The sequence below is a fragment of the Echinops telfairi genome, unplaced genomic scaffold (genome assembly GCF_000313985.2).
Source record: "Echinops telfairi isolate 266 unplaced genomic scaffold, ASM31398v2 ScPeMD7_60;HRSCAF=208, whole genome shotgun sequence".
Lineage (NCBI taxonomy): Eukaryota > Metazoa > Chordata > Mammalia > Afrosoricida > Tenrecidae > Echinops > Echinops telfairi.
The window spans coordinates 28,509,535-28,535,956 of NW_022103958.1; the positions used below are offsets into that span (position 1 = coordinate 28,509,535).

At 39.3% G+C, this 26,422-nt stretch overlaps 1 protein-coding gene and 1 long non-coding RNA gene across 3 annotated transcripts in view; both read right to left on the minus strand.

Moving 5' to 3' along the window:
• The window catches only part of LOC123521772, a 37,907-nt gene that overhangs the window by 1,737 nt on the left and 9,748 nt on the right, over positions 1 to 26,422 (minus strand). The window contains exons 2-3 of one of the 2 annotated variants that reach the window (XR_006680118.1): positions 24,441 to 24,552; positions 9,948 to 11,050 (exon numbers count right to left, since the gene is read on the minus strand). This is a non-coding gene — a long non-coding RNA (uncharacterized LOC123521772). Of the gene's footprint in view, positions 1 to 9,947; positions 11,051 to 24,440; positions 24,553 to 26,422 lie in introns of those variants that run through there. The other variant, XR_006680119.1, reaches the window with a different exon arrangement.
• Positions 7,319 to 9,947, minus strand: LOC101638174 (gastrula zinc finger protein XlCGF57.1-like). The gene is given in 3 exon segments (XM_030885888.2): positions 7,319 to 8,113; positions 8,115 to 8,815; positions 8,818 to 9,947. Coding segments are annotated over 3 exon segments (1,956 nt in total). The 5' UTR covers positions 9,862 to 9,947; the 3' UTR covers positions 7,319 to 7,902.

A 26,422-nucleotide genomic window follows, 5' to 3' on the forward strand; every position in this document is an offset into this window, starting at 1 on the left:
TTGCCACCCCTCCGAGCTAGAGCTGAGCATCTCCAGGCTGAGGTATACTGGCAAACAGGTGTGCCTCTAGGCATCTAACAGCTGAGCTAAAGAAGTCTTGGAAAACGTGTCCAGTGACAGAGGTCAAGTGGCTGAGAGGAGGCTGTCCTGATGGAAGAACATCTGTCTTCAGTGTCCCTGAACCTGAAATGCAATATGTTACCAACCGGCGAAACCCACTGATGTCAAGTCATTTTTGACTGCTGCGACAGAGTATAACTGCTCCATATAATTTCTTTATGGAAGCAGATTGCTGTATCTTTTTCCCATGGAGTGGTTGGTGGGATTGAACCTGCTGGCCTTTCAGTCAGCAGCCCAACACTTTAAAAAATGTACCACCAGGTCACCTCTTAAGTTGTAATAAACTGTATGTATAAGTGTGGTCTGTGATTTCTGTGTAGTCCTTACAAGAAATTATAAAAGCCAGTAGTGAAGTAGAGAATGCCAGGGGAGACATAGCTGGTTTCAGACGTGGTAAGGAGGTGGAAGGGTAGAGGCATGTCTGACCTCCACCTTACAGGAATTAGTCTTCAATTATTGATTTTATCCTGCTCCCCCATTGTGAATTTAGAGGAGGTCAGATCTCCACCAAATCATATTTATAGCAAGCATCCTGGATTTGCACACATTATTTCAATCCCATTTTCAAATGTTTAATTGCATTTTAAAACATCCTAATGTGGAGAGCATTCCTACAAGATGCATGCTAAAAAAAAAAATCAAAATCTCTAATCAAATGTAAAAAAAAAATTCTCCCAAGTCAAATCCATTAACATCACATTGATTATGACTCACAGTGACCAGATAGGCCAAAGTAGAAGGGCCCCATGGATTTTCAAGGCCGTAAAACCTTACAGGAGCAGAGAATCTCATCCTTTTCCCAAAGTGCTGATCTTGCGAATAATCCGCTATGTCACTAGGGCTCCTAAGTATAACAATATTTCACAACTATTATAACTAAAGGCTGTGACAATCACTGATCTGGTTAAAAGCAACACCACAAGATTTATTGTGGGGGGAGGTCAGATGCCCAGGCATTCCCCCCCTGAGGGCCATCAGTTGTGAGCTATAGTGGGCCCAGCTCCCTGCTGCTGGGGACAATAGACAGACTCCTATAGAAGGAGTTTACATCCTACTGATAATGGTGTCTAGCAGTTGAACCAGAAACAAGTCAAACCAGCTCTGTGACATCCAAAGTTAGGCTGCCATCCTGTACCTAGGATCTGCCCATCTAGTCACATGTATACCCCAATCCCTTCTCTTCCTATTGTGTGTATGTCCCTAGACCACCCCTTCTCGTTACTGTGTAACCTACAGTGCAACCCCTTCCTGTGACGCATGTCTTTACCTGTAATTAGTGGGCTTGCACGCCCCCCAAAAGGTATATAGGCCTGGGCTAGCAATAGAGCTCTCGCTCGCTGGTGCCGCTCCCCTCTCTTCACCCTCTGCTCTCCAGTCCTCTCTCCCTTGTTCCCTTACCTGTCCTCCTTCCCTTCCCCTCTCTCCACATGGACCACCAAGCTGGGCTGAGGTGAGCAATGCTACCATGTAATGTGTCTGACTGCATTATTGTAATATCTCTTCTATCGCTCATGCTTTCGATGACTTTAATATTATATATATATATATATATATATATATATATATATATATCCACTGTACAATTGTGCATTACTGAACCCATGGGTAGTGGTGGGGGGCTAGCTCCCCCAAACTTTGTACTACAATTTATGGTACCAAATATATTTCGCAAACACTATTGTTTGGTGGAGTATAATACTGGCACAATCTCTCGATCTAGGTGGCTAATATTTGCTGAGGGTAATGAGTCAAAAAGTTACAAAGAAAAATGCTGTCAACTGAAGGGTAATTCTATACAACATGCTGTCGTGGGGTTTTCCATTTCCTGCCAGTGCAATCGTGTTTTCTGTTTTGTTTTCTTTCCCCCAATGGCACTTCCTGTGGGAGAAAATCAAGAGACTCAACAGGTGTATTACAGACCAGGACCACTTGTTAACATGGACTTTAATGAAAACTGGCAGGCATTTGTTTTTAATTAAAGGCTAATATGTCCTGGGCAACAGATGCCCAAATCTCTTTAGGGAACACCTGACACATAAATATCTTTAAATGTTTTCCTTGCTGTTACTTTTACTGAAATGAGCGTTACTTTTACTGAAATGCCTTCTCATGAGTGCACCCCTCTTTGTGACTTGTACGACATTAATCTTCATAACATCATGAGCAGATGCCAACTATTTTTACCCTGGGCTTGCAGATGCAGAAACAGAAACTCTGAGAGAATGTATGTCTTTCTCAAAGTCATAAAATGATCCTAAAATATAGCCATTCCCTGGACTTATTAAATATCTCATCTATTTAAATCAGGGAGAAAAGCTAGAAAATAAGTTGGGACAGAAAAGAAAAGAGGGAAATGTCTTTTTTTTTTAATTTAATACCTTCCCTCCTCTTAGTTTATGTATTGTCATTTAATCTTATTAACACTGCCTGCAGATGAGGGGAAATAGATGATTAGAGAGAGCAGTGTTCTCCAAATTAATGGAGCAAATTAAAAACCAGAGCCAGAATCTGAAGCAAGCCAAGTCCTTTACATTGCCATTTGCAGGATCATTTTTCCTATGACCACAGTTTGATTAATCTTTGTCTTGGGGACTGCACATAAACAGTAATGATGATTCAGCTACCTGGGCTGAGGAAAGTTAGGGATGTAAGAGGTAATTGAATCCATCATTATCCAAATCTATCAATTTGTATTTACTAGGCCCGGAGAGGTAGTTGCATCTTTCCCAGTACTTTCCTGGGACCTTCCCACTGTTGCACTTCATTGCTTGCAACTTCAAGTTGACAGAGAATCTTGTCTCCTATACCAGGTTTTATAAATGGTGCATCTACTGAAATGTTTGTCTCGGGTACAAGTGCTTAGGAAGGAATTCCCTTATGCAGATTTATTCAGCTATTGCTAGAATAAACAGAAAGGTCTGAAAATGATTTGCTGTGGGAAAACCTATGACCTACTTCTCACATACACATTTCCAGGTTAACCTGGCCTAAGTTTCTTTCATTTCATAATTTGTCTCGAATTTCAGATAAAATAAGCATAGGGCAGTCTGTATGCGAGCTTTGCTAGGGATCATACAGAAGTCCAAAATTATACAAATTGGATGATCATGTAAAGGTTATAAAAATAAGGCCTTATGTATTTGTTGTTTCAAGGCTAAAACTCAAAAACCAAACTCACTGCCATCAAGTCAATGCTGTCAAAACAAATCAAATCAAGTCAAAACATTTGAAAGTAATACCAACATTCTTTGTCATTGCATTAAAAGCTTCACCCTTTTTGCCACTGTCCAATCTATGTTCATCATTTTCTTTTAAAGACGTATTTCACACTTAATTCCCATATTTCTAGCACCACTTTCTTGCTGATGTCTGTGTTAGTCTGAGTGGACTAGAGAAACAAATCCAGAGGCACTCATATGTCTGTAAGAGAGAATTTTATATCCAAGAGCAATTGTATGTTAAGAAAACATCCCAGTCCAGACCAGATCAAGTCCAAAAGTTTGATATTAGCCCCTATGTCTGATATTAACCCATATGCCCAACACAAGTCCATAACTGCTTCTGCAGACTTACGCAGGACATGCAGTGATGCCAAAAGCTGAAAGATCACAGGCCAGTGGGTGAAAAGTCTTGTGGAAACATCTCAGCACTGGCACGGCCCTAACTGTGGCTCCTCCAGGGCTCTGGCTGCCATCAGCATAGCTTCATGTGCCTTGTCAATGGAATGTGTAACAGAGAAAGAGTGTGGCCCATCTCCAAGGAGGAAGAAGTTCCTAGAGTCCCCATGAGAAGGCCACACCTACAGGAGGGACCAATCAAGCTGACTTGACCTACAGGCTAGATTCCGCGCCCCCCCCCCCTCACTCCTCCATCAAGTTGGCATTAAACTGTGCAACCACCACAATGTCATATGTATTTTCTAAAATAATAGAGATGCTCTGTATCGTTCTCACTACTGCCTTCTGCTTCCTCACCAGAATTGACTGATGTGCTTAATTCTACAAAAAGTCTCGTCAAGGTAATCTAGGCTTTTGGTTTGAGGCACCTTATAACTCTTCCAGATTCTATGTACTACCCAACTTCAAAAATATATACACATCGTAGGTGAGTTACGCAGGGTTCTCTAGAGAAACAAAACCAGGACACTTATGATTACATATATATATAAAAGGATAGGTTTATACAGCAAGAAGGATAATTAGTTCACACAGCAGTACAGAGGGCTCAGTTCAATTCACTTTCATGGAGCAGTTTATATGCAGAAGGTCTTTCAACTCATCCAGGCTGCTGGTCCAAGGTCAAGGAATCAGACAGTGGAGTCTGCCCTTGGGCAAGACAGGCAGAGTTGACCTACAGGTAGCCTCGAGGGTGGCATAGCAAGTCTCTAGAGAGCCTCAAGTTCTAGGACATGATCCATGGGTTGGCTCAGCCTAAAGGTAGTGAAGTACATGGTCAAGACCAAGAACTGGCTCAAGCAGCAGCATGCTGGTCTGATCTCCAGGGAAGAAGAGAGATGGGGTGCCAGCCAGAAACTATTAATCTTGGCCGCCCCCCAATCAAGCTGCTACCTGACTAAACTCTGATCACATGTTCCTATGAAAGCCTAGTTGGCACAATAAACCTATCACAGTAGGCATCTGTTATCTCTCTAAACTTTGTTAGATATCCTATTCTTCTGGTATCGCATTCTATCTTAGTTATGTAGCATTGATATAATAGAAATATCATTATTAGAGGCCTTTAACAAACAGAAATTTGTTTTCTCACAATTTAGGAAGGCAGAAGTTCTGATTTAGGTGCAAGTTCTAGGGGAATGTTTTTTCTCTTGGTGGGATCAGAGGGAAGGTCCTTGTCTCTTTAGCTCCATTTCCTGGCCCTTTGGAGAACTCCATGTGGCTTGACAACTTTCTTTTCCCATTTCTGCTTGACCAATCAGTTTTTTAAAATATTTTGTAAAAGATTAACTCAAGAAATACTTTAAACTTACCCTACTTCATTACAAAATAGAAAACTCATTCCCAAATGTGTTATAATCACAGGTATAAAGGTTAGGATTTTACAACATGTATTTTATGGGTACACAATTCAATTCACAGCAGTGTCCTTTCATAACATGGTTGCATAAATGAGGTTTTGGTGATTCATTTTCCAGTTCTATAGAATAAAAAGAATAACTGGAAGCAATGACCCCCTTCTGATGTTAACTCTGGGTTCAAGAAATCAAGTGACTAATTTTCATTTCAATAAATTGCTTAAATCTGTTATAATAATTGATTAAAATCCCCGCTACTTAATTTAATCACTGGGTAATTTGCTTGTATATTTCTATTAATTTCCTTTTGCGATTGTTATATTTTCTTTCCTTTTTTTGCATTCCTAGTAATATCTAATTCTATTCATATCAATATACACAATGTTGGAGTATAGCGTATACAGCTATTTCACAGTGTGCATGGCCTTTCCTCTGCTTGGCAGAGTGTGAGATGATCATTTAGATTTCTCCTACAGGGGGCTAGGTCATACTGTAATTAGATGTAATATGTTATTAGTTTACTCAACAGCAGTTACAACATCCCAGGAGCTACTTGCTTGTTTCTTACTTTCCTTTCTTTGCTTCTCATTTCTTGATGGTCCTTTTAATTTTAGTATAATTTCACACTTAAGAAGAAAGTAAAAATTAATTGTAATGTTATCTCACATATATTTTATTGAATTTACTAAAGGTTCATATCCACTCCATTTGTTGCATCTCTCTCCCTCTCCCTCTGTAAAACATATCTGTAATTATATTTCTGTATATTTTTTTAGTTTTCTATGAGAAATTTGAGGACACTTTTGCTCCCTGAACAATTTTATGTTAGAATGTGTGTGTCATTTTAATTCTAGGCATGTATTCTTAAGAACAAGAATATTCTCAATTTACTTCTATAGCTACACAATGGTGATCAAAATTAGAAAGATTTAGAATGCTTAAATATTAACTAATTCATATTTAAGTTTTCTCAATTTCTCTCAATAATTGATTTTAGAACTATATTCTTTTCTTGGTCATTATCCAATCCTGTATCAAGTATTGTATTTAGTGAGCACATTTTATTTTGTTGTGTTAGGTGCCACCAAATCGATTCTGACTCAATGTAACCCTCTGCACAGCACAACAAGATATCGCCAGGCCCTGCGCCATTGTCGGAATCGGTGTCATAGTGGAACTCATTGCTGCAGCCTCTGTGGCCATTCAGCTTCTTCTTCTTTTTCAGTAACCTATTGTACCAAGCATGATGTGCTGTTCTAGAAACTAGCTTCTCCTGATAACATGGCCAGAGATGGGAGATGAAATCTTGCTATCCTCGCTCTAAGCAGACATTGGTTTTCCTTCTTTGAAAACAGAGGAGTTTCTTCTTCCAACAGTCCCTGGTCTTTCAACACACTTTCCCAGCATTATAATACAAACGCATAAATCATTCTTCAGTCTCCCTTAAGGAGCAAACTAAACAAACTCACTGCCACTGAGTGGACTCTATCTCTTAGTGACTCTGTCGGAGGGAGGAAAACTGTCTCTGTGGGTTTCTCTGACAGTGAATCTCTACCCGAGTCGAAAGCCTCATCTTTCTCCATCAGAGTGGCTCATCTTTTGAACATAGCCAAATTCCTTTAGACAGCGTTTTTGGGTCTTTCCCATTTCTGACATTGTTGAAGCACATAGAACAATTCTTTAAAAAATATTGATCAATTTACTTTTGTGGAATGAATCTTCTTTAAGATATTCATTTTTGGAGGAAGAATACCAAAGAAGTGAAATGGTTTTTTCACTTTTATTTTACTTTTTGTAATGACTCTTATCAAGAGAGGTCATTCCCTGGGAAAGGACATCATGCTTGGTAAAGCTGAAGGTCAGTAAAAAAGGCAAAGACTATTAAGGCGATGGACTGACACAGTGGTGGCACAATCAGTTCAAACAGCAATGAGTGTGAAGATAGGGCAGGACTTGGCCATGTTTGTTCGGTTGTGCATATGTTTGCTATATGCAGAATGGACTCAGTACCCCGAACACCACCAACAAAATCAGAGGGTGTATGGTGCCCGTTTAATCCAATATTGCTAGTTAGCTTTGTTTGGTATGCCAAGTTGATTCACTGTAAAGTTACTATTTCCCCTGTGTAACGGTGTTATTTTGAAACCACTGAAAAAGAAGACAAGGTTAGATATGCAAGAGATTTATTGAGAAAACTTGTTTTTAGAGAAAATGCAAAAGGTGCCAGAAGCAAGCATGCCTGCGTGTGAAGGAAGAGAGTGGGAGGCAGGCTGAGTAGAGACCTCTGAGATTCTCTGATCTAAGATGAAAAGCTTTACAAGCGTATGGAGTTGGAGTTCTGAAGCCAGTGTTGCCCACAGAGGATCCACGTCTTAGAAACCAAAAAGTCAACCATTCTGATTCATCTTCTAAGGCTGGACACTTCTTTGCATTTGGAAACCGTTTGTGCATTGTCATGTTTTTGCCAGCATCCAGGGTCTTGCCCACTAGATGCAGCCTCCTGGGGTGACAACCACAACTATCTCCAGACCTTGCAAAGTGTCTGTGGGGGTGAGGAGGACACAAACTGATCTCTAGTGAGAGCCCTGGCTTTAGAGATATAGACCTTCTTCTGCGCTCTGATGTTTGGTGATAGTCGACAAATCTAGATCAGTCCATGTGCACATGGGATTCCTCCAAAAGTTGTCTTTGATACTTGATGTGACCTATTGCTTAAGCCTTGCCTACATCCCCTGCACATAATTTTATTTTTACAACAGATGTACCCTCTTGTGTAAATTAAGGTGTGCCTTTAGCCTAAAGCCTTCCCCACATTTGTTGCCAACATAAGGCTTGTCCCCAGAGTGCATTCTCTGATGTGTGACGAGGGTCGCCTTATCACTAAAAGCCTGTTGACATTCCTGGCACACATAAGGCTTCTCCCCTGAATGTGTTCTCTGATGTCGTAGGAGGGCTGACTTGGCTAAAACCTCGCGCACACTCACCGCACTTAAAGGGCTTCTCCCTGGAGTGAGCCAGCTTGTGCCTGACCAAATTTGCTTTCTGGCTAAAGCCGTGCCCACATTTGAGACAAACAAAAGCCTTCTCCCCAGAGTGTGTCCTCTGATGACTGATGAGGTGGGACTTCTGTTGAAAGGCTCGCCCACATTCTCTGCATACAAAAGGCTTCTCCCCTGAGTGGGTCCTCTGGTGTGCCGTGAGAGTTGACTTATGTCTAAAGCCTCGCTCACATTCTCTGCACACATAAGGCTTCTCTCCCGAGTGTGTCCTCCGGTGCGTAATGAGAGCTGACTTCACATTAAACCCAGGTCCACACTCTGTACACGTGTAGGGGGTTTCCCCTGAGTGCGTCCTGTGGTGGGTGATAAGGTTTGACTTATCACTAAAGCTTCTCCCACATGCTGGACACACAAAAGGCTTCTCTCCTGAGTGCGTCCTCTTGTGCTTAAAGAGGTGAGCTTTCTGGCCAAAGCTCCGGCCACACTCACTGCACAAATGAGGATTCTCCCCAGAATGAATCCTCTGGTGTTTGCTGAGAGTTGATTTATCCCTAAAGAGTCTTCCACAGTCCCTGCATACCTATGGCTTGTCCCATGAATGGGTTCTCTGGTGTGTGATAAGGTTAGACTTATCCCTAAAGCTTCGCCCACAGGTGCTGCACGCGCAAAGGGCTTCTCCCCTGAATGTATCCTGAGGTGCCTGATGAGGGTTGACTTCTGACTAAAGCTTCTCCCACACTCCCCACAGGCAAAGGGCTTCTCCCCAGAGTTGGCCAGCTTATGTGTGACTAGATTAGACTTCTGGCTGAAAGCTTGCCCACACTCCATGCACAGATAAGGTTTCTCCCCGGTATGCGACCTCTGATGTGTGATGAGAGCTGATTTGTAACGACAGCCCCGGCCGCACTCATTGCAAGTATAGGGCTTTTCCCCTGAGGGGGTCTTCTGAAGTGCGAAGAGTCTTGATTTCGGATTAATGTCTATCCCCTGATTTTGACAACTGATTGCTTTAAATCCTGAGACTTTGACCCACTTAAATCCATTGTCTGTCTCCACCGAGTTTCCCTTCTTTGCTGGACTCGGCTTTATGTCGATCATCGTGCTGCCTTCCTTAGGGCTTATTAGCTGTCTTTTGGAGGGACTAGAGATGGCCTTTGAAGTCACCCTGTCCGATGAATCCCCAAGCATAAATCTGGAGTCACTTTCTCTTGCTTGACCTTCCATCTTGTTCATCCAGATGTTTTTATCAGGAAGTCTTTGTTGCTGCTGCGTCAGGTGCATGGAGCAGGCATCTGCTCTTTGGCGAGGTCCTGCCACCATGCCTGTGCGGATTTGAAGGTGACGATCACAAAGCACGTATTGGCATACGTGTTGACTATCGAAAGTCTGACTGGAGAAGGAATAGGATCGGATGTCTGGACTTGAGTCTGCTGAACAGTGACTGGGCGTGCATTTCCTCCCCACTTTCCAGGGTTCTTCTCCCTGTTCCAGTAGAATGACAAGTGTGGGTTTGGAAAATGAAATCCCCATGGAGACCAGGTTCCTATAGTTTTCCAGCATCACATCTCTGTACAGGGTTCTCTGAGCCGGGCTCAATAGCCTCCACTCCTCCTGGGTAAAGTCCACAGCCACATCATTGAACAACACACATGCTTCCTCGTTCCTGCCTCTCAGAAGCCACATGGCCATAGTTCTGGTCTCCGGAACCATCTTCCTTGACAAAGAGAAGGTTATAGATGGAAAGTATGAGAAAGATGAGAACTGTAAGGGTATTTTGGAGGAGGTGTGTGTGTGTGTGTGTGTGTGTGTGTGTGTGTGTGAGAGAGAGAGAGTCAGACAGTCAGACAAACAGACAGACAGACTTGAGCCAAGTGCTTTCAGTGTTGTCAGAGCAAAGGCCTAGGAAAGAGGACCAGGTCACCCAAGGTTGAGGCTAAAGCTTTTCGCTCTTCCTGCAGTCTGGGTCGTCCTCAGGGGTAAAGGGAGCATTGCCTACATAGCATAGGGATCACTAACAATATGGACTCTGATGATGGTGTGTGTGTGTGTGTGTGTGTGTGTGTGTGTGTGTGTTGTTGTTGTTTTTTGGGGGGGTCTTTTGAATGCCTGCAGGAGAGCACTTGCACTAAGCAGTGGGCTCCACACTCCACTCTGCCTCAGCCAGTCTTGACTGTTTTGCAGGTGGCCATCATGCCTATGTTGCAATACGAAGACTAAAGCTTTGGTGGGAAGCCCATTGAGCATCTGTCAAGGATGACAGCTCAGGTGTAATCCGCTGTATCACTTATCTTTCTATTTGAAGTTTTACCAACATAACTTGTACTTTTAAGTCATGATCCATTACAAATTATTTGTGTGTGTTATGGATGACAGTGGTTAATTCCCACTCCCACCTCTCATATGTATGTCTATTTGTTTTATTTTTGCTTTAAAACCTTTTTCATTTCCTGTTGATTAGCATTGGCACTTCTGTTGAAATCAGTGTAGAAGTATTTATCCAGTGCATTTTTATCTCTGTTCTTTTTGGATACCCTTGAATTAGGTTTCGATTTGAGTCATATGGTTTTGATGCAGTTCTTCAGTCAAATCCACAGAGTCTGGAGTTGAATTGCCTAAAGAACGCCCGAGCCTAGGTGATGTCTCTCTACTCCTAGTCCACGGGAGGCCTCTTGGAACCAGAATCAGCCATTGAAAACCGCCTGGAAGAGGCTGCTGCACTTAGTTCTCTTCTAGAATGCTGTTCCTCTCTAGAATTGTATTTATCTTTCCCGCATCCAACACTCTTCTCTGTCCCTTTAGAAGTCTTTTAAAATTTCGTTGTGTCCAGTTTTCTTGTTGCTATCATTGAAGTAAAGGTCTTCTTGACATGGTTATAATCTAACTGGCAGCTGTGGTACTCCTGATGGGGGAGAAAATGAAGAGCAAATTCAGAATGGTTCATTAAATAGGACTTGCACTTTTGGATATTTGGGCTAGCACATTATTTCTCTTAGTCTTATTATGACTCATAGATAGTGGCTAGATTTTATCTTCACCCATCAACATTTTATCTGAAGTCTTTAGGACAGCCTAACTTTTAATTTTATCATTATTCTAGCATCAAACAGCACAGTTTTAGCTTTGTAGATAAGAAAATAAATAAACTAATATAAGTCTAATTCGTCAAGAAAAAATCCAATCAAACAGAGGTCAAGGAGCTAACAATGAAGAGACTGTGCACAAGAAGATGTCCTCTTTCACATTATATGTTACCTATTCACTGGATTTTAGAAGGCTGTAAGGATACCAAAAAAAAAATTTTAACAATGTTTCATACAACCTGTATATCCATGAAAGCCATTTTCCCAATTTCTCTGTATTTTTACCAATATTTTTTTTATCTATGTTCTTTATTAGTAGTTATGAAATGATAGTTCAGGGATCTGCATATAGTCTCCTCTCTGGGGGATGGGCAGCAGAGAGGTGGGTGAAGGGAGATGCCGGGCAGTGTAATATAAGATATAATAATAATTTATAAATTATTAAGGGTACACAGGGGAGGGGGGCATGGGAAGGGAGGGGGAGGGGAAAAAAGGAAGATGAGCTGATTCCGGGAACCCAAGAGGAAAGCGAATTTTGGGAATGATGAGGGCAACAGATGTATAGGTGTGCTTTACACAATTGATCTATGTATTGTGATGAATTGTATGAGCCCCAATAAAATGATTAAAAAAAAGAGTTTTTTCACATATCAAACCATTGAATTCTTCAATCATATTAAGGAGATTTGTGGAATCATCGTCACAATTAATGTTAGGACATTTTCTTCTGATACTCATTGTTTTATACACATTGCCCCAGTACAGTTATTGTTTCTATAGTTCTCGCTGCCCTGGATTCCATATGCAGAAATCATGCAAACAAAACACAACCATACAAAACCACACAAAGCCAACAAACAAAAACACCCAACACTGATGACTAGACAAGACACAGAAAAACCTCACTCAAATATTACAAACTGAAATAGTTTTAAAATGGCTCAAAGGGGGGATTAAATGATAGGGTATTACATTTTAACCTAACTACATCTGCCATAATCAGCTTTGCAATGCTCTCTGTGTGCAATAGCTCTGCAGGGCTATTTATATCCCCAAATGATAGACAGCAGTGACTTACCAGAAACTCAATCCATGTAGAGACCCTGTGTACCCTACTAAGAGGAATTCCTGGACAATTTCAATTTTTTTGTCCTTTCATAACAATTTTGATTATTTGTGGGGATATTCAGTTATCAATCACAACCAACCTGAAGGCACACAACAACATACATGTGGTTACACACCTCTTTAAAATAAAGAATTCAAAATGTGCAGAGAGACTACTTAAAGGACAGCAATCTTTTCACAAAGACATATCATTAAATAATAATAAATTTGTTTATATTTCATATAGTGAGTGCACATAGAATGCAGAGCAAGTGAATACCAATTACAAAAGGAAATTTTTAGTAATCTAAATGCTTGTTCTGTTGTTGTTGTTTTTAGGTACAATCCAATCAGTTCCAACCAATACCGACTGTGTGCACAGCAGAGCCCCACACGGCACAGTGCTGTGCCCACCTCACAATTGCTCCTAGGCCTGAGTCCATTACTGCGGCCACTGTGTCAGTCCCTCTCCTTGAGGCCCTTCCTCTATTTTGCTGCCCCTCCACTTTCCCAAGCGTGATGTCCTTCTCCAGGTCTCTCCTGACCACTTTTCCAATGTAAGGAAGATGAAGCCTTCCCATCCTGGCCTCTAAGGAGAACGTTGGCCTTACTTCTTCCAAAACAGAGCGGTTTGACCTTTGAGCAATTCATGGTATTTTCTTCATTCTCCAGCACCACAGTTCAAACGCATCAATTCTTCTTCGGCCTCCCTTACCTCCCAAATCTTACATGCATATGAGACCATTGAAAATACCATGGCTTGGGTCAGATGAAACTTCATTTTCAAAGTAACATCCTTGCATTCAATACTCTAAAGAGATCATGTGCAGGAGATTTACCTAATCTATCTCGTCTTTTGATCTCTTGACTGCTGCTTCCATGAGCACTGGATATGGGTCCAAGCATGACAAATATCCTCGGCAACTTTGACCTTTTCTCCAATTATCATGATGTTGCCTATTGGTCAGTTGTGAGGATGTAATCTATTGGTCCAGTTGTGAGGACTTTGCTGTCTTTATATTGAGCCAAAATATATACTGAAGGCTCTAATTCTTGATCTTCATCAGCAAGTACTGCAAATCCTCCTCACTTTCAGCAAATGAGGTTGTGTTTTCTGCATAACAAAGGCTATTAATAAGCCTTCCTCCAATCCTGATGATGAATTCTTTTTCATATAATCCAGCTACTCTGATGATATGCCCAACATATATCATACAGATTAAATAAGTATGCTTTTACTAAACCTCTCTATATGGAGATCAAATCCACTGTCATCTAGTTGATTGCTACTTTTTATAGGGGCAGGAGCCTCATCTTTCTGCTTTGGAGCAGTTGATGTGTTTGAACTACGGATCTAATGGCTAGCCGCCCCACACTTACTTCATAGCGCCACGAAGGCTCCCTATAGTATAAATATAATTGACATATTAAATATAAAAGAGTATCTGCACATATATAAAAATAGTATGCTAATGTTTTTGCAATTATGAAATGTTAAAATTGGAAGTTTAAGGTGACAAAATCACTCTACCATGATTATTCTCAAAATACCAGTGTTAACCAAGCAACAAATTAGAAGAGGGGTGTTTAAAATGTGTCTGCATGCCACTATTTTCAAAGAGTGAAAGTAAGTTTGAAAATAATTTAGCCACCGGTAATCTTAAATATGTGCAAAATAGAAATCATCTCTGATATCTCAGAAGGCTTGTGTTCACGATGAGCTCAAAGAAAAGATGATGAGACTCAGTGTTACTGAATTTATTAGATGAAGGAATCCATTTTCTAAGAAAAGCTTAAGGAATTCTTGCTTTAAAGCAAGAACACTTTAGAAAAATCTGGGCTAATTAAAAAAATTGTTATTTTCAAAGAGTGAATGTTTTGCTGTAAAAAAAGGGAAACAAATATATTATTTGAAAGAAGCTTGATTACATGGTTCCCTGAAAATATTGATAGAAATCGAAATGCACCTGAGTTAGGACTAGCCAGGAGAACCCAATATATGTAAAGATATTCATGAAATTGGTCTTTGGTTTGGGCTAGTGCTACAATAAAACGATGCAGATTATAATTGCATTGAGTAGGGTTGCTAAAGGCCAAATTTGAGGGAGCAGGTCACCAAAAATTTCTTCTAAGATACCTCTGTGTAGTCTCAAACAGCTAACCCTTTTGTTAGCAGGTGTGCACGTAGCCATTCGGGAATAACAGCAAGTGCATATTGAAAATAAATTTAAAATCAATAACATTTTCTTCCCATATTTTCTAAATGTCACATTTGGCATATCTTTGGCATTGCGTTCTCTTGTGGTTAAAATGTTATATTATTGTTGTAGTGCAGTCATGTGTGTATGCATTCATTTTTATGTTGTAAGTTTTAGAACTTATGGTAAAACAAAACTGTGAGTTCCAAAGGGAAAAGACCAGCTGTTAAAATTTGTATCTCTCTCGATACATAACCATCACTACAACACACACAAATAAGAACACATGTTTTAAAATTTATGAATTGTTTCCTTTAGCTCATTTTCAATGAGTCTCTATTTACTTTCTGTAATTTTTCAGCTCTTTATATTACAACACATCATGCAACTCAAATATTTATTATTTATTTGGGGAAAGCAACGCAACGAGTGCTACAGTTTCTTCTATCACTGTTTGCTGGCCATCAAAGAACTTCAAATTGAAGCACAATCTAATTTTCAATTTGGAGGTACTGTTTAGGTTTAACTTCAACTAGGAGATCTAAACAGTTGTAAGAAGGCTACCATTGCATTAACACTTATGCTACTGAAGATTGTGTTTGAACACAAGAAATCCAATCATTTATTTAATGTTCATTGGTATAGAGCAATATGTCAGAGATATACTTGCAGTATGGACAGAAAATGATGTTTTCTTTACAGGAGACCCATATGTATACCTATTCACCATAAACCTGAGGGGTTAAATTTAAAGAACAACTCATAACTTAGTCACAACCTGTGATACAGAGATTTTGCTTGCAGAAAGTATTGAAGACTCGAAGCAGTCACTGGTGACGGTGAAGGAGTACAGCTCTCAGTATGGATTACAGCTAAACGCGAATAAAACCAAAAGCCTCACAACTGCCCCGACAGACAGCATCGTGGTAAGCCAAGAAAGGATTGAAGTTCAGGATGTCCTTTGACTTAGATCCACAATCAACACCCCCTGGAGCAGCAGTCAAAAACTCAAGCAGTGTTGCACTAAACAAATCTGCTACACGGGACTTCTTAAAAGTGTTAAAGGGCAAAGGTGGCACCTGGAGGTCTAAGGGAACCGGACCTAAAATGTTGATCTTTCCGTTTGCCACATAAGAAAATGAAGGCTGGGCAGTGAATAAGGAAGTTTCAAAAGTATAGGTGTTGATATGTCCTAGAATATGGTAGCAAAAATAATTTACTTTTGAAAGATTACTACAAAATGAGTACCAATAAGGTGAAGATTTAAGATGCATGAAATGTCCAACTCTCCCAAGATTCTACACCACTCCTATTATCTGTGATACTAACCACACTGTTCCCTTAGTATGCGAGGTGTATCCAAAATATCCCAGAATTTATTTTTCAAAGTTATGTATTTAATTTTTTTACAAAACAACCTTGTCATTACACTCACTATCTTTGTCCTATCTGTGTTTCCATTCTTGGAAATATTTTTCATACTCATCTGTTTGGATGGCTAACAGCATCTCTCTCATTTTTTTCTTCACCTCTTCCATGTCATCAAACCCTCCTTTCATGCCCCTCCTCTTCATGGAAACAAAAAGAAGTTACATGGAGTAGTGAGGTCAGGTGAGTACGGTGTGTGGGGCAAGAGAGGCATACTGTTTTTTGCCAAAAACTGATGTACTGAGATGGCTGCGTGAGCAGGTGAGTTGTCGTGGTGGCAAAACCAGTCCCCTTGCCCACTCCCTAGCGGCCACAAAACAGGCCTCGTTTGGTCACATATGGTTACACAATCTTTGCAGAACCTCTAAATAGAAAGCTTGATGAACAGTCCTGCCTGGTGGAATGAAGTCCAAATGTACTAGGAGTCGACATTTTCATCCCTTCAGGAGGCTGACGGAGGTCCAGAAAGAGGTTTGTCAGCAATCAACATTTCACCTTTGCTAAAAGGAGAAAAACACTCGCACACTTGTGTTTTTCCCCAAGCACTGTCCTTGTAAACTGCATTTGATGTCACAACAATTTCTGCCGCATTTTTCTCTATCAGGAAACAAAATTTAACAGTCATACACTGTTTTCTTACATCAGCCACCACAAAAAGTGAGGTTGGAACAAAACAGCTTTTATGAAAATATTCACTGTGAACAGAGAGAACCTTCCCAGACAAAAACACTGGGTCCATTAACTCAGAGCGAGTTGTTCAATGCTTTCCTAGCAGGAAAAAAAAATGCATACTACAGAAGCTCTCCCACAATTCTGTTTGTTTGTTTGTTTGCTCGTTAATACCCTCTCGATTCCATCACATCCCAGAATTCTGCAATTTACTGCAACATCTCACAGAACTCAGGCAATATTAAGGAAATGGCTCACATAGTTGTGATGACTGGTTACACATACTGATGGAAATTGTAGGGCTTGACTTTCCTGTGGTTAGATGTGAGGATATTTATATTCTTTCCCTCATGGGGACTCCTTCACAGGTATTCCAACAGTGTCCCTCTTATGAATAGGAATCACCCATTTCCCTCTATATTGTCTGTCCCTCAAAAGAATTCCCCTTACACTACTTCCCTTGTCCTGTCTTTTGGTCCTAGTGCTCATTCATCTTGAGTCTTTGAGAGATTTAATAGTTCTCTTTTATACTGTCATGCTCTTATTTTGCCCCTTGAATGGCATGGTCTGTGAACTCCCACGGCCAAGTAGTGCTACTTTAAAAAATCCAGTTACAGCTTCTTCCAATTAGCTCCTTTTCAGTGTGACTTGAGTGAGGTTTTGTCCAGCCCCATTCAGAGATGGCTGCAATGAGAGTCTACACCCAATGTTAGCAGGGAAGAGTTCTCGGCTTCTGTGTGGTCCCCACTCCTTATTTCTGCTTCAAGATACACCCAAGTCTTCTCTAGCTACTAGCTAGAGTTCAAAGGTAATGGTTTGTGCTTGGTTTTAGTCATTGTTCAGTGGGATGGTTGCTAGGTAAGTAAACAGGAGTATCCACTCACTTTGCCATCCTGCTCTATTCTCCCTCAGCAGTCTCTGTAAGGTGCAGACATATTAAAAGTGTCTCAAGAATTGAGATTGGGATATATTTAAAAGTGAGCTCTATGTCATTGTTGACATAAGCTTCCAGAGGAAAGCATATACAAACTCAGACAATTTCCATTTCCATTATATGCTTAACTTTTATAGGATAACCAATGAGTAATTAGTTTAAAACAATTGTCAACTGAAAGAATTTTAGAACAAACACTACAATGAAATTTCTCCAAATCATTTTTCTTATTTAAAATATGTGGTAATTTGGTGAATATATTTTTTTAATGAACATCTGTGTCAATAAAAACAAGTTTGAATAAAATAGTATAATTTTGGATAAAAGTCAAATCAAGGAGTCTCATTAAAATCTGTATCTCTTCCAAGATGCAGAGTGTTGAATAATTCATTAACTATTTAATAATTTTACACTTTCTTAAAAAGCATGAACACAGTTTTTATTACTGGCCTATTTTTTATAAATTATTTAAGAAATAATTATATAGGTTTTCAAGTCTGTGAAACCAGTAGTTTAAGTTGATTAACACTGAGTTCTTGCTAATTAAATCAGCAGAGGAGATTTAGCTGACACAACAGTAGGTATGGCAATTAAGAGACTGTCTTCTTGCATTAAACAGAGTGCATTTAAAACAGATAAACTCTCAGCCTATTCATTTGACATGGCAGTCAATGAGGGAGGAAAATGAATCTTCTCAGTATTGTAGGCACCAGATGCACAGCTGTCTTCCAACTAATTGCCTTGTCTAAAACTTCTGAAGCCAACAGAAAAAAACACAAAAGCTATTGTCTTTAAACTGCGAATATATAAAACAAAGTAAATTGCATTTTTGTCATTTGACCAGAATACTAGAATTAAAAAAAGAGAGAGAGAATTGTCATATTCAAACGTGATTCAACATTAAGGAATGCATGGGACTTTACGGTTTACAAAATAGATATAGAAGTATTCATGTCAACTTAAAGAATCCTGTGGTTCTCTTAAGTACGAATATCATAAAATCTATCATTCATAAAATCTGACACCAATTTAATGTTTTTAGTTATTATTCTTTTCTTATATTCAAGACACTGTGCTAAATGCTACAAACAAAAATAATTAGCATAACCATCAAACAAACACTTACACTAACCTATTGCTACAGATCCTTACTTACAATCTGCTTTATAGAATAATTTTGAGAATCGTGTGAATAAGAAAAGAGTTGTAAAAATAACTTAGAAACTGTCTGTATTAAATAATACACACACACACACAATTTGGAGCCAAGAACTACATCGTGTTTCAGTCACCAGTGTAAGCTTCTCAAAGGCCTGTCCAGAATGTACACAGTAGGACTGCTGTCTCCAGTGCACAAAGTAGGATTGTGAGGAATTAGCAATGAATCCACTCCTGTTGTGGTATCAGAGATGGTTTTGCCCTTCTGTGTCTGTGTCTACTATTTATGAAGCCACAGATTGATAAAGAAAGAGGGGGGGAAAGAGGGGGTTGGAAGAGAGGAAGCCAAGTTTGTGCTTTAGCCGTGAAGTTGCTTTAGCCCCAGGCTACTGCTGAGAGTAACAACTTTCACTGGATCTAGGTGCCTGGGCTGAGGCTGTGTGGTCATTCAGTAGTTAGCCATAGTTATTGTATGGCCAGCCTGTCCTGCTTGCCCACTCTACACCAGGCCCATGACACACTGAAGGTGAAGAAGGAAGGGTGCATCCATCCTCTCAGTGGACCAGTTCAGACACCAAGTATTCCTCTATTCATTTGGTGGGTGGGTGTGAGATGCAGCGAGTTGGCTCACCTCTTTCATGGTTGGGTGTTCAGGGGAATGTTCTGCACTGTGTGTGTGTGTGTGTGTGTGTGTGTGTGTGTGTGTGTGTGAGTGAGGGGGTGTTATATGTGGCTCATAATTGGCCAGCTAAGAATTGACTGCTCCTCTTGAACTCTTGGTGTTTTGCTTATTGACTTTTCATTCCTCAGAGATTCAGTTCTCTAGGGTCCTCCACCATATCTATTTGTTTCCATGTCTTGATGAAGAGGTTTGTGTCACGGTTCTTTCTAAAGAGCTTCCTTTCCCTGGAAATGTCAGATCTTTAAATATCGTACTCTCAACACCTTCCCCTGGGTCTAATAACTACTCAGAGCAGGAACCTTGGGTCTAACGTATGCTCTATGCTCCGAGCTCATCTTTTGGGGGATGTTTAGGTCCCCCTCTCTCTGTTTATCTTTAGGTCCCCCTCTCTTTTCCTCTTATCTTGTATGAGGTAAATGGTAATACAGGTCTCACCCCAAGGGAAGTTCCCTTACTAGGATGAGTACTGTGACCCTTTAACTGATTGACTTATCACATCAGATCACATCATGAGATATGATCACACCATCATATAATTGCCAAACCACTGAGAATCACGCCAGAGCCAAGATGGTATATCGAGGGGATGAAACAATCTATGAGGATTCATAAAAATATCAAAGCTCTTAATCTTAATTTCCTCATTGAGGAATCATCTTACACTACCCCTAGATTTTTGAAATATAAGAGTGAAACTACTTTTCACTTAGTCTAATGTTCAATTAGTTTATTCTTTGCTGCAAATGTCATTATTAATATGATAGTTTAACTCTGATATATTAAGACTTGTCTGCAGTTTTATTTCTTTAAAATAAAATGGGTACACTAACATTAATTGTTTTAAAAGTATAATATTGAAAAAATAACATATATATAAATGTCATGCATTATAAGGCCAGGAATTTGCCTTAATGATGTTTAATAATCACTGTCATGTACTATTTACAGGCAAGGGTTTTTGTGTGATATTTGCTTTTAAAATCTTTTTACTTGATGTTTTACAAATGGGAAAACAAATCAGGAAGTCATGTTTTTCTGGAATACTTTTAAGATATGTATAATTATCTATACTCATATGTCTTTTCCTTTTGAAGTCTAACAATATGAATAATCATGATCTTTTCAAAATTATAAAGCCCAGTTATTTTTATGTGTCTTTCGGCAGACATACTAGAGACAATGCTGTAAAGTTTGTTTGTCTAATCCTCCCTTAGGAAGCTAGGGCTTTGAAAATCTTGGGCACACACTATTGTTCATCTCAAAAGGCTGGGGGAAGAAATTCTCTAAAACTGAATGCACGGAAGCTTTTGTGGAAGAAAAAAAAAGGGAGGATTATGATTAAAACTTAACTTCCATACTTGTTCAATGAACATTTGTTTGGCTTTTCACAAGCTCTAGGAAGGCTCAAATGCTATCAATTATTAAAGTGCCTTAATTGTTTCAGATAAAAACTGAACTGAAAAAATATAAGAACAACAGTGTTGTTTTGTTCAGTGACCTCTAGTTAATTATGTCTCACAGACAGCCTACATACTACAAAATGAAACACTGCCTAGTCCTGTCTCATTCTCACAATTGCTGCTGCCTGGGACCCTTGCTGTACCGTTATGTCAACTCATCTCAGTGAGTGCCTTCTTTGCAACTTTATCTTCTCTTCTGGGAGTTACTCTGGGTTACCTGTCAGGTTGCTAATTCAAGGTTAGCAGAAAAGTAATGCTTTCTACTTCCATAAAGAGTTCCCGTCTTGGACACCCATCAGGGCAAGTCTTGATTCTACCTGTCTTAAAGAGTCATTATAACTTGGAATTAATCCTATAGCAATGAGTATGTGACTACTTTGCCAAACATGATGTCTTCTTATGAGGATTAGACCTTCCTGATAAGATGTCCACAATACGTGAGATGAAATCATTCCATTCTTACTTCGAAGGTGAATTCTGGCCACACTTCCCAGGTAGATTTGTTGACGCTTTTAGTAGTTCATATACATCCAATAGTTGATAGTCTCACAAGCATTCAACTTTTACACTGAGTCCTAGAATCCCACACAACGGGCACATAGATCACTCACAGACGATGCTTACAATTACAGGGGTCATTAGAGAAGGCAACGGTGGCTACTCAGGTGAGAAAGCCTCTGGTTGCAGTTGTTCAGTCAAGGCGTGTAACGAAGCTCTTAACACCAGAGGAGTGACAAAGGAGCAGCAGAGCAGAACCAGGAACCAGATGATGGACAGAGCTGTGGACCCCCAGCCCATGGTCCAAGCAAAGTTGAGTGTTCTGGGGCAGGACACAGGCTGGTGGAATGGGGTGACTCAGCACTTCATTTAGGGACCTAGATTTGGTGACCCACTGAGCTGGACTTTAGTGCCTTCAGGTTGAAGTTTAGAGCAGAGTAGGAAGCCTTTGGGGGCATTCATTAGCAGCCCCCAAAGAACTTGGAAAGCTTTAACATGATTTATGTCTGCTCAATAATTTGCTTAGTTAGATTCCCAAGATCAGGAGATTATACCAAAAAATGGGAGTCCCGCAAAAATGGAGAATGACTACATCATATCTTAAATTATATATGTGAAATTACATCAGTACATAGCTGCTACATCACTGAAATTAGAAGCTTAGCAAAATTGATATATAACCCTAAGTACCATAGTCAGTGATACTCTCATCTTGCAAGGAGACCATGAGACAAAGCATTGGAGACTGGAAATCTTTATAGGAGTAGAAAGCCTCATCTTTCTTACCAAGGAGAGGCTGGTGGTTTTGAACTGCTGACTTGGCAGTTATCAGCCCAATGCATAGCCTACTACATCACTAGGTCTCCCTTGTTTCCCTAATGAACCTCTGTAATTATGAGTGCTATCTGTGAATTCTGTGTGGTGATTGCAATTAATTATTAAACTGAGCAGAAAAATAGAGTTCATGTGAGGAACTGTTAGTGTCAGATAAAGAAAGATGCAGGGCAGGGCCTGGCTCAAACCCCGCCCCCCCCCCCACCCTTGTTGCAATGTGTTGGGTTGGTGTGTGATGATTCTCCTCTTTCTGTAGTAGGATGAGGTCAGAGGTGGCTTCTATGCCTTTTTCTCAGTTGTGATATACTTAATGTCAAAATTAGCTAAATATTAGAATTTTTTTCTGTTCCTATAAATGTAAAATATCTGTTTTTACATAGTTGACAAGGGAAGAGAAGAGGTATTTATAGAAATGACACCTTAGAGTGCATTAAGAAGTCAAAGGCCACCCTCGGGTAGGAAATCTTAGTGTGACATGCAAACCTAAATGGAGAATCTTGGGCTAAATCTAGATTATTAAGAGATAAGGTCCTCAGAGGCAGATAAATTAGTAGCCTTCACTTAGAGATTCGACATCATTGCTTCACAAGAAATTGGAAAAAGCATTTTTGGAGCTACCAAATTATAAGGAAATTATTAATAAAATGTGATTAAATCAATTTCATATGTTTTATAAATTATAAGGTTGAATTCCTATATTTCTATAATTATTCCACAGGCATCAAAGTACATGTTCATTTATTTATTGTTTTGCACTAAGGATTTCACACATCTTTTGTAAAGGGCAGTGTGCATTTTGTAGTGGTTTTAATGATATAGAATTCACGCATTGTACAATCACCCATTTAAAGTGTGTAATTCAATAGTTTTCACAGAGTTGTTGAAAGATCTAGTGTAGCCTACCATCCTTCAAATCTCTTAAGTATATTCTTTACAGAGTAAGAACTTAAAAACCAAAATTAGTCACTGAGTTGATGCATAGAGTGGCAGAAAACCCACTTGTTTTTCAAGATCTCCAATTTGTTTCTATGGGCAGCACAAAAATTCGACTTCATTTGAGCACAGTTCCAGTTCCCTACACTTCTATTATTGACTGTGACTATACCACCATGAAAACAGATGGACAAGTTCTAGGTCAAGGCCTAGCCAAACTGACATATAAGCCTAACTATCGCACCGGTGATATTCTCATCTAGCCTCTTGGCATTAGTTATCCTTCAAATTTTTGAGGTTGATACATCAAACCTGCGTCTCTTGTTAGTTTCCCCTTTCCAGATTAGAATACCTAGTGCTCTCATCTCCCAAAATGCTGCTTTCAAATGCACTACTCTCTTGAATAGGTTCAGGTTTGGTCTTATCTTTCTTAAAACCCAGACTAAATATGTCAATATGGCTGGTGTCGTGGGAATCCCAATTTGTTTTCTTAGGGGAGGTCTATTATCTAAATAAATTCTTAGTTGGATTACATTAATTTCATTGGAAGTTAAATTACATAGAGATCCAGATATACATAAGTTAATCAGAATCCTTTAAGTAAATATGTGTAAGTATTTAAAAAAAAAAAAATTAGCATATTTTGGTAGGCTATTAAAAGCAATCTCTCACTCATTCATTCACCAACTCAAAACCACCGCATAGGACATGGTAGAAACCCATGCCTCCGTGGGTTTTCCACACAGAAGAGCTTGATAGGTGTGGAAAAATTCATCTTGCTCCTGTAGAGCTGCTGATGGCTTGGAACTGCTAGCCGTGCAGTTCGCAGACCAGAACATCACCACTATACCACCAGGGCCCTTACTAAAAAACAATCCGGAACACATTTATTTCAAAGGACTTTACAATAATCTGAATTAAAGCTGAGGAGGGATTCTTGAAAAGGGTCTTTTTAAAATAAATGCCATTAAAATTCATATTTAAAATGATCTGTATGATTTATAACATTTCTTTAAAAAAAGACTTTGCATTATATAATTTGATCTTAAATGTACAGTTATAAAATAATTATTATGAAGCATATGAAGATATTTTTAAATAAAAATAATTTTCTTCAATTATTTGACTATTCATTTCCCTTTTTAGTTAATCTTGATGAAAATACATAAACCAAATTAAGCACAATTTAAAATATGTTAGTTACCTCTAGGGTAAATATATCACAGGATAGGCCCAATATAATAATATATTTTTAGACCCATGGGGAGACAAACCAGCGTAGTAGAAAATAAAGCTTTGTTTACTTACGAAATTTCAGTTTTCTGCAATTAACATTCTCACTTCCATTTCCCAGTTCTCCCTGAGGGACGTCAGACTGCATCCAGAAGCTAAAGCCCAGCTATCCGCAAGCACTTCATACCTACAAAGAAAAGCAACCCTGAGACTCCCAGTCTTCCGCGCACCACAGAGCAACTGTGCCAGGAGGAAAACAGTTCCCTCGTGTGGCCGCCACAAAGGGGATCTTCCTCAGAACTGTCAAGAGAGATACTTTCAAGGTCTTTATAGCCAGAAAGCTGAAGACACTCACGAATATGGCAGTTCCACTCATCTTTACTCACAGAGGGAAGTCCCCTTAAGGAGAGTGACCTGCTTCAGTAAAACAGGTTTGAAATGGATTTTTAGCTCTTAAAATACAAAGACAGAAAAGAGGGTGGTCATGGGTATACGACAGCCCGGTTCACAATGAGAGGGTTCACTTTTTATATCTTTGAGTGTCTGAGCAATGTCCACTGGATGTTAAACGAGCCCATCAGAGAAAAGCAGAGAGGAAAGTAGTTAAGCACAAGTTAATACAATTCTATATTTATTCAAAATAATTTAGAACATGAAATTATCATACTTGCCACTGTCAAATCAAGGGAAATTTGAAAAATACTGAGACCGAAAATGAAAATTCAGAGGATTTTTAGGCGTTAGTGAGAATTGGAGGAATCGCCATTTTGTATAGAGAAAAACATGACCATATCGGAACATGGATATGCATCAAGGAACAAAGATATTAAAATAAAACCATTGATTAGTTAGGTTTGATTGAAATTAAAAAGAAAACGGTAGGGGGAGGGGTTACAGAAGAATAGAAAGGCTTCCAGTGGGTACATATGCTTAGATGTGCTTAGGTGGACTACAGAATTCACAAGCACAATCACAGAGTAGTCACCAGTGCATACTTTTCATAGAGGGTTAGAAAAATGTCAAGGTTGGTATAAAACATTCCTTGGTGCTAGAGTTGGTAATAAGAATTAAAGCTAAGGATCTCTCTTTAAAATTTGCTTGCTCAACTGTAACCTTTTGCTTGTCTGGGAAACTTAGTAAGAGAATTGATAGTCTAAATCTAAAGTTTCTTCTTGAGTTTTCTTTCCTATGGGTGCATTATAAAAATTTAAAAAACCAATGACACTTTACAGCAATATAACTGTCCAAATCTCCCTCCTTGGGTGTATTCCTTACACATACTGTACTGCCTGGAATGCAGGGAAAGTGTTACCTAATTATTTATGGCTTCTAGCAATCAACACAGGCAGAATTATAGATGTTTGCATATAAATTCTTAAAGGACAGCTAATTAGTAGGAGTTGAGTGTAATCTAATAATTTTGTTTCAGTTCCAAAAGACTTTATTAATTCCTCCTTTATGAGTTTGCTCATTATTTTTGAGTTCAGGATACTAGAATGCATAAAGTGAAATTCTTCCCTTTTTGTCCTGTAAACTAATGAAAAGCTAGACTTATTTGGCATGACATTTGAGACAAGACATTCATATTCTCACTAGACAAACCCACTATGGCCTATCATTTCAATCTCAAAAGCACGGACTACATCACAATTAAGGTGATGGCCTGATTTCATTGGGAACTATGGGGCAAGTTGAGTCTTATTCCCCCCACCCCCCTGGATTCTGTGCAAATAATACAAAGTAGTTAATGGATAAAATGGAAACTATGCTGTTTTTACTTTAATAGATATCATTCTTATGGTAAAAAGTGGATCTCAGGGAGTTGATTATCATTTGATCTTTAGTTATCCTACACTGTATACAATATATTTGAATTCTTATTTATACAGGGAAAAAATAATATAACTTTTAAAGGAGATGTGACACTAAAATTGGGCTCTTCTCTAAAGGGAAGTTCCTGCTGTTAGGTCATTTCAAAAAATCCTGATTTATCGACAGAACAAGCATATTCTTCAAATTGGGTCAAACTATTACAGAGTGCGGTCAATTAAGTGGCC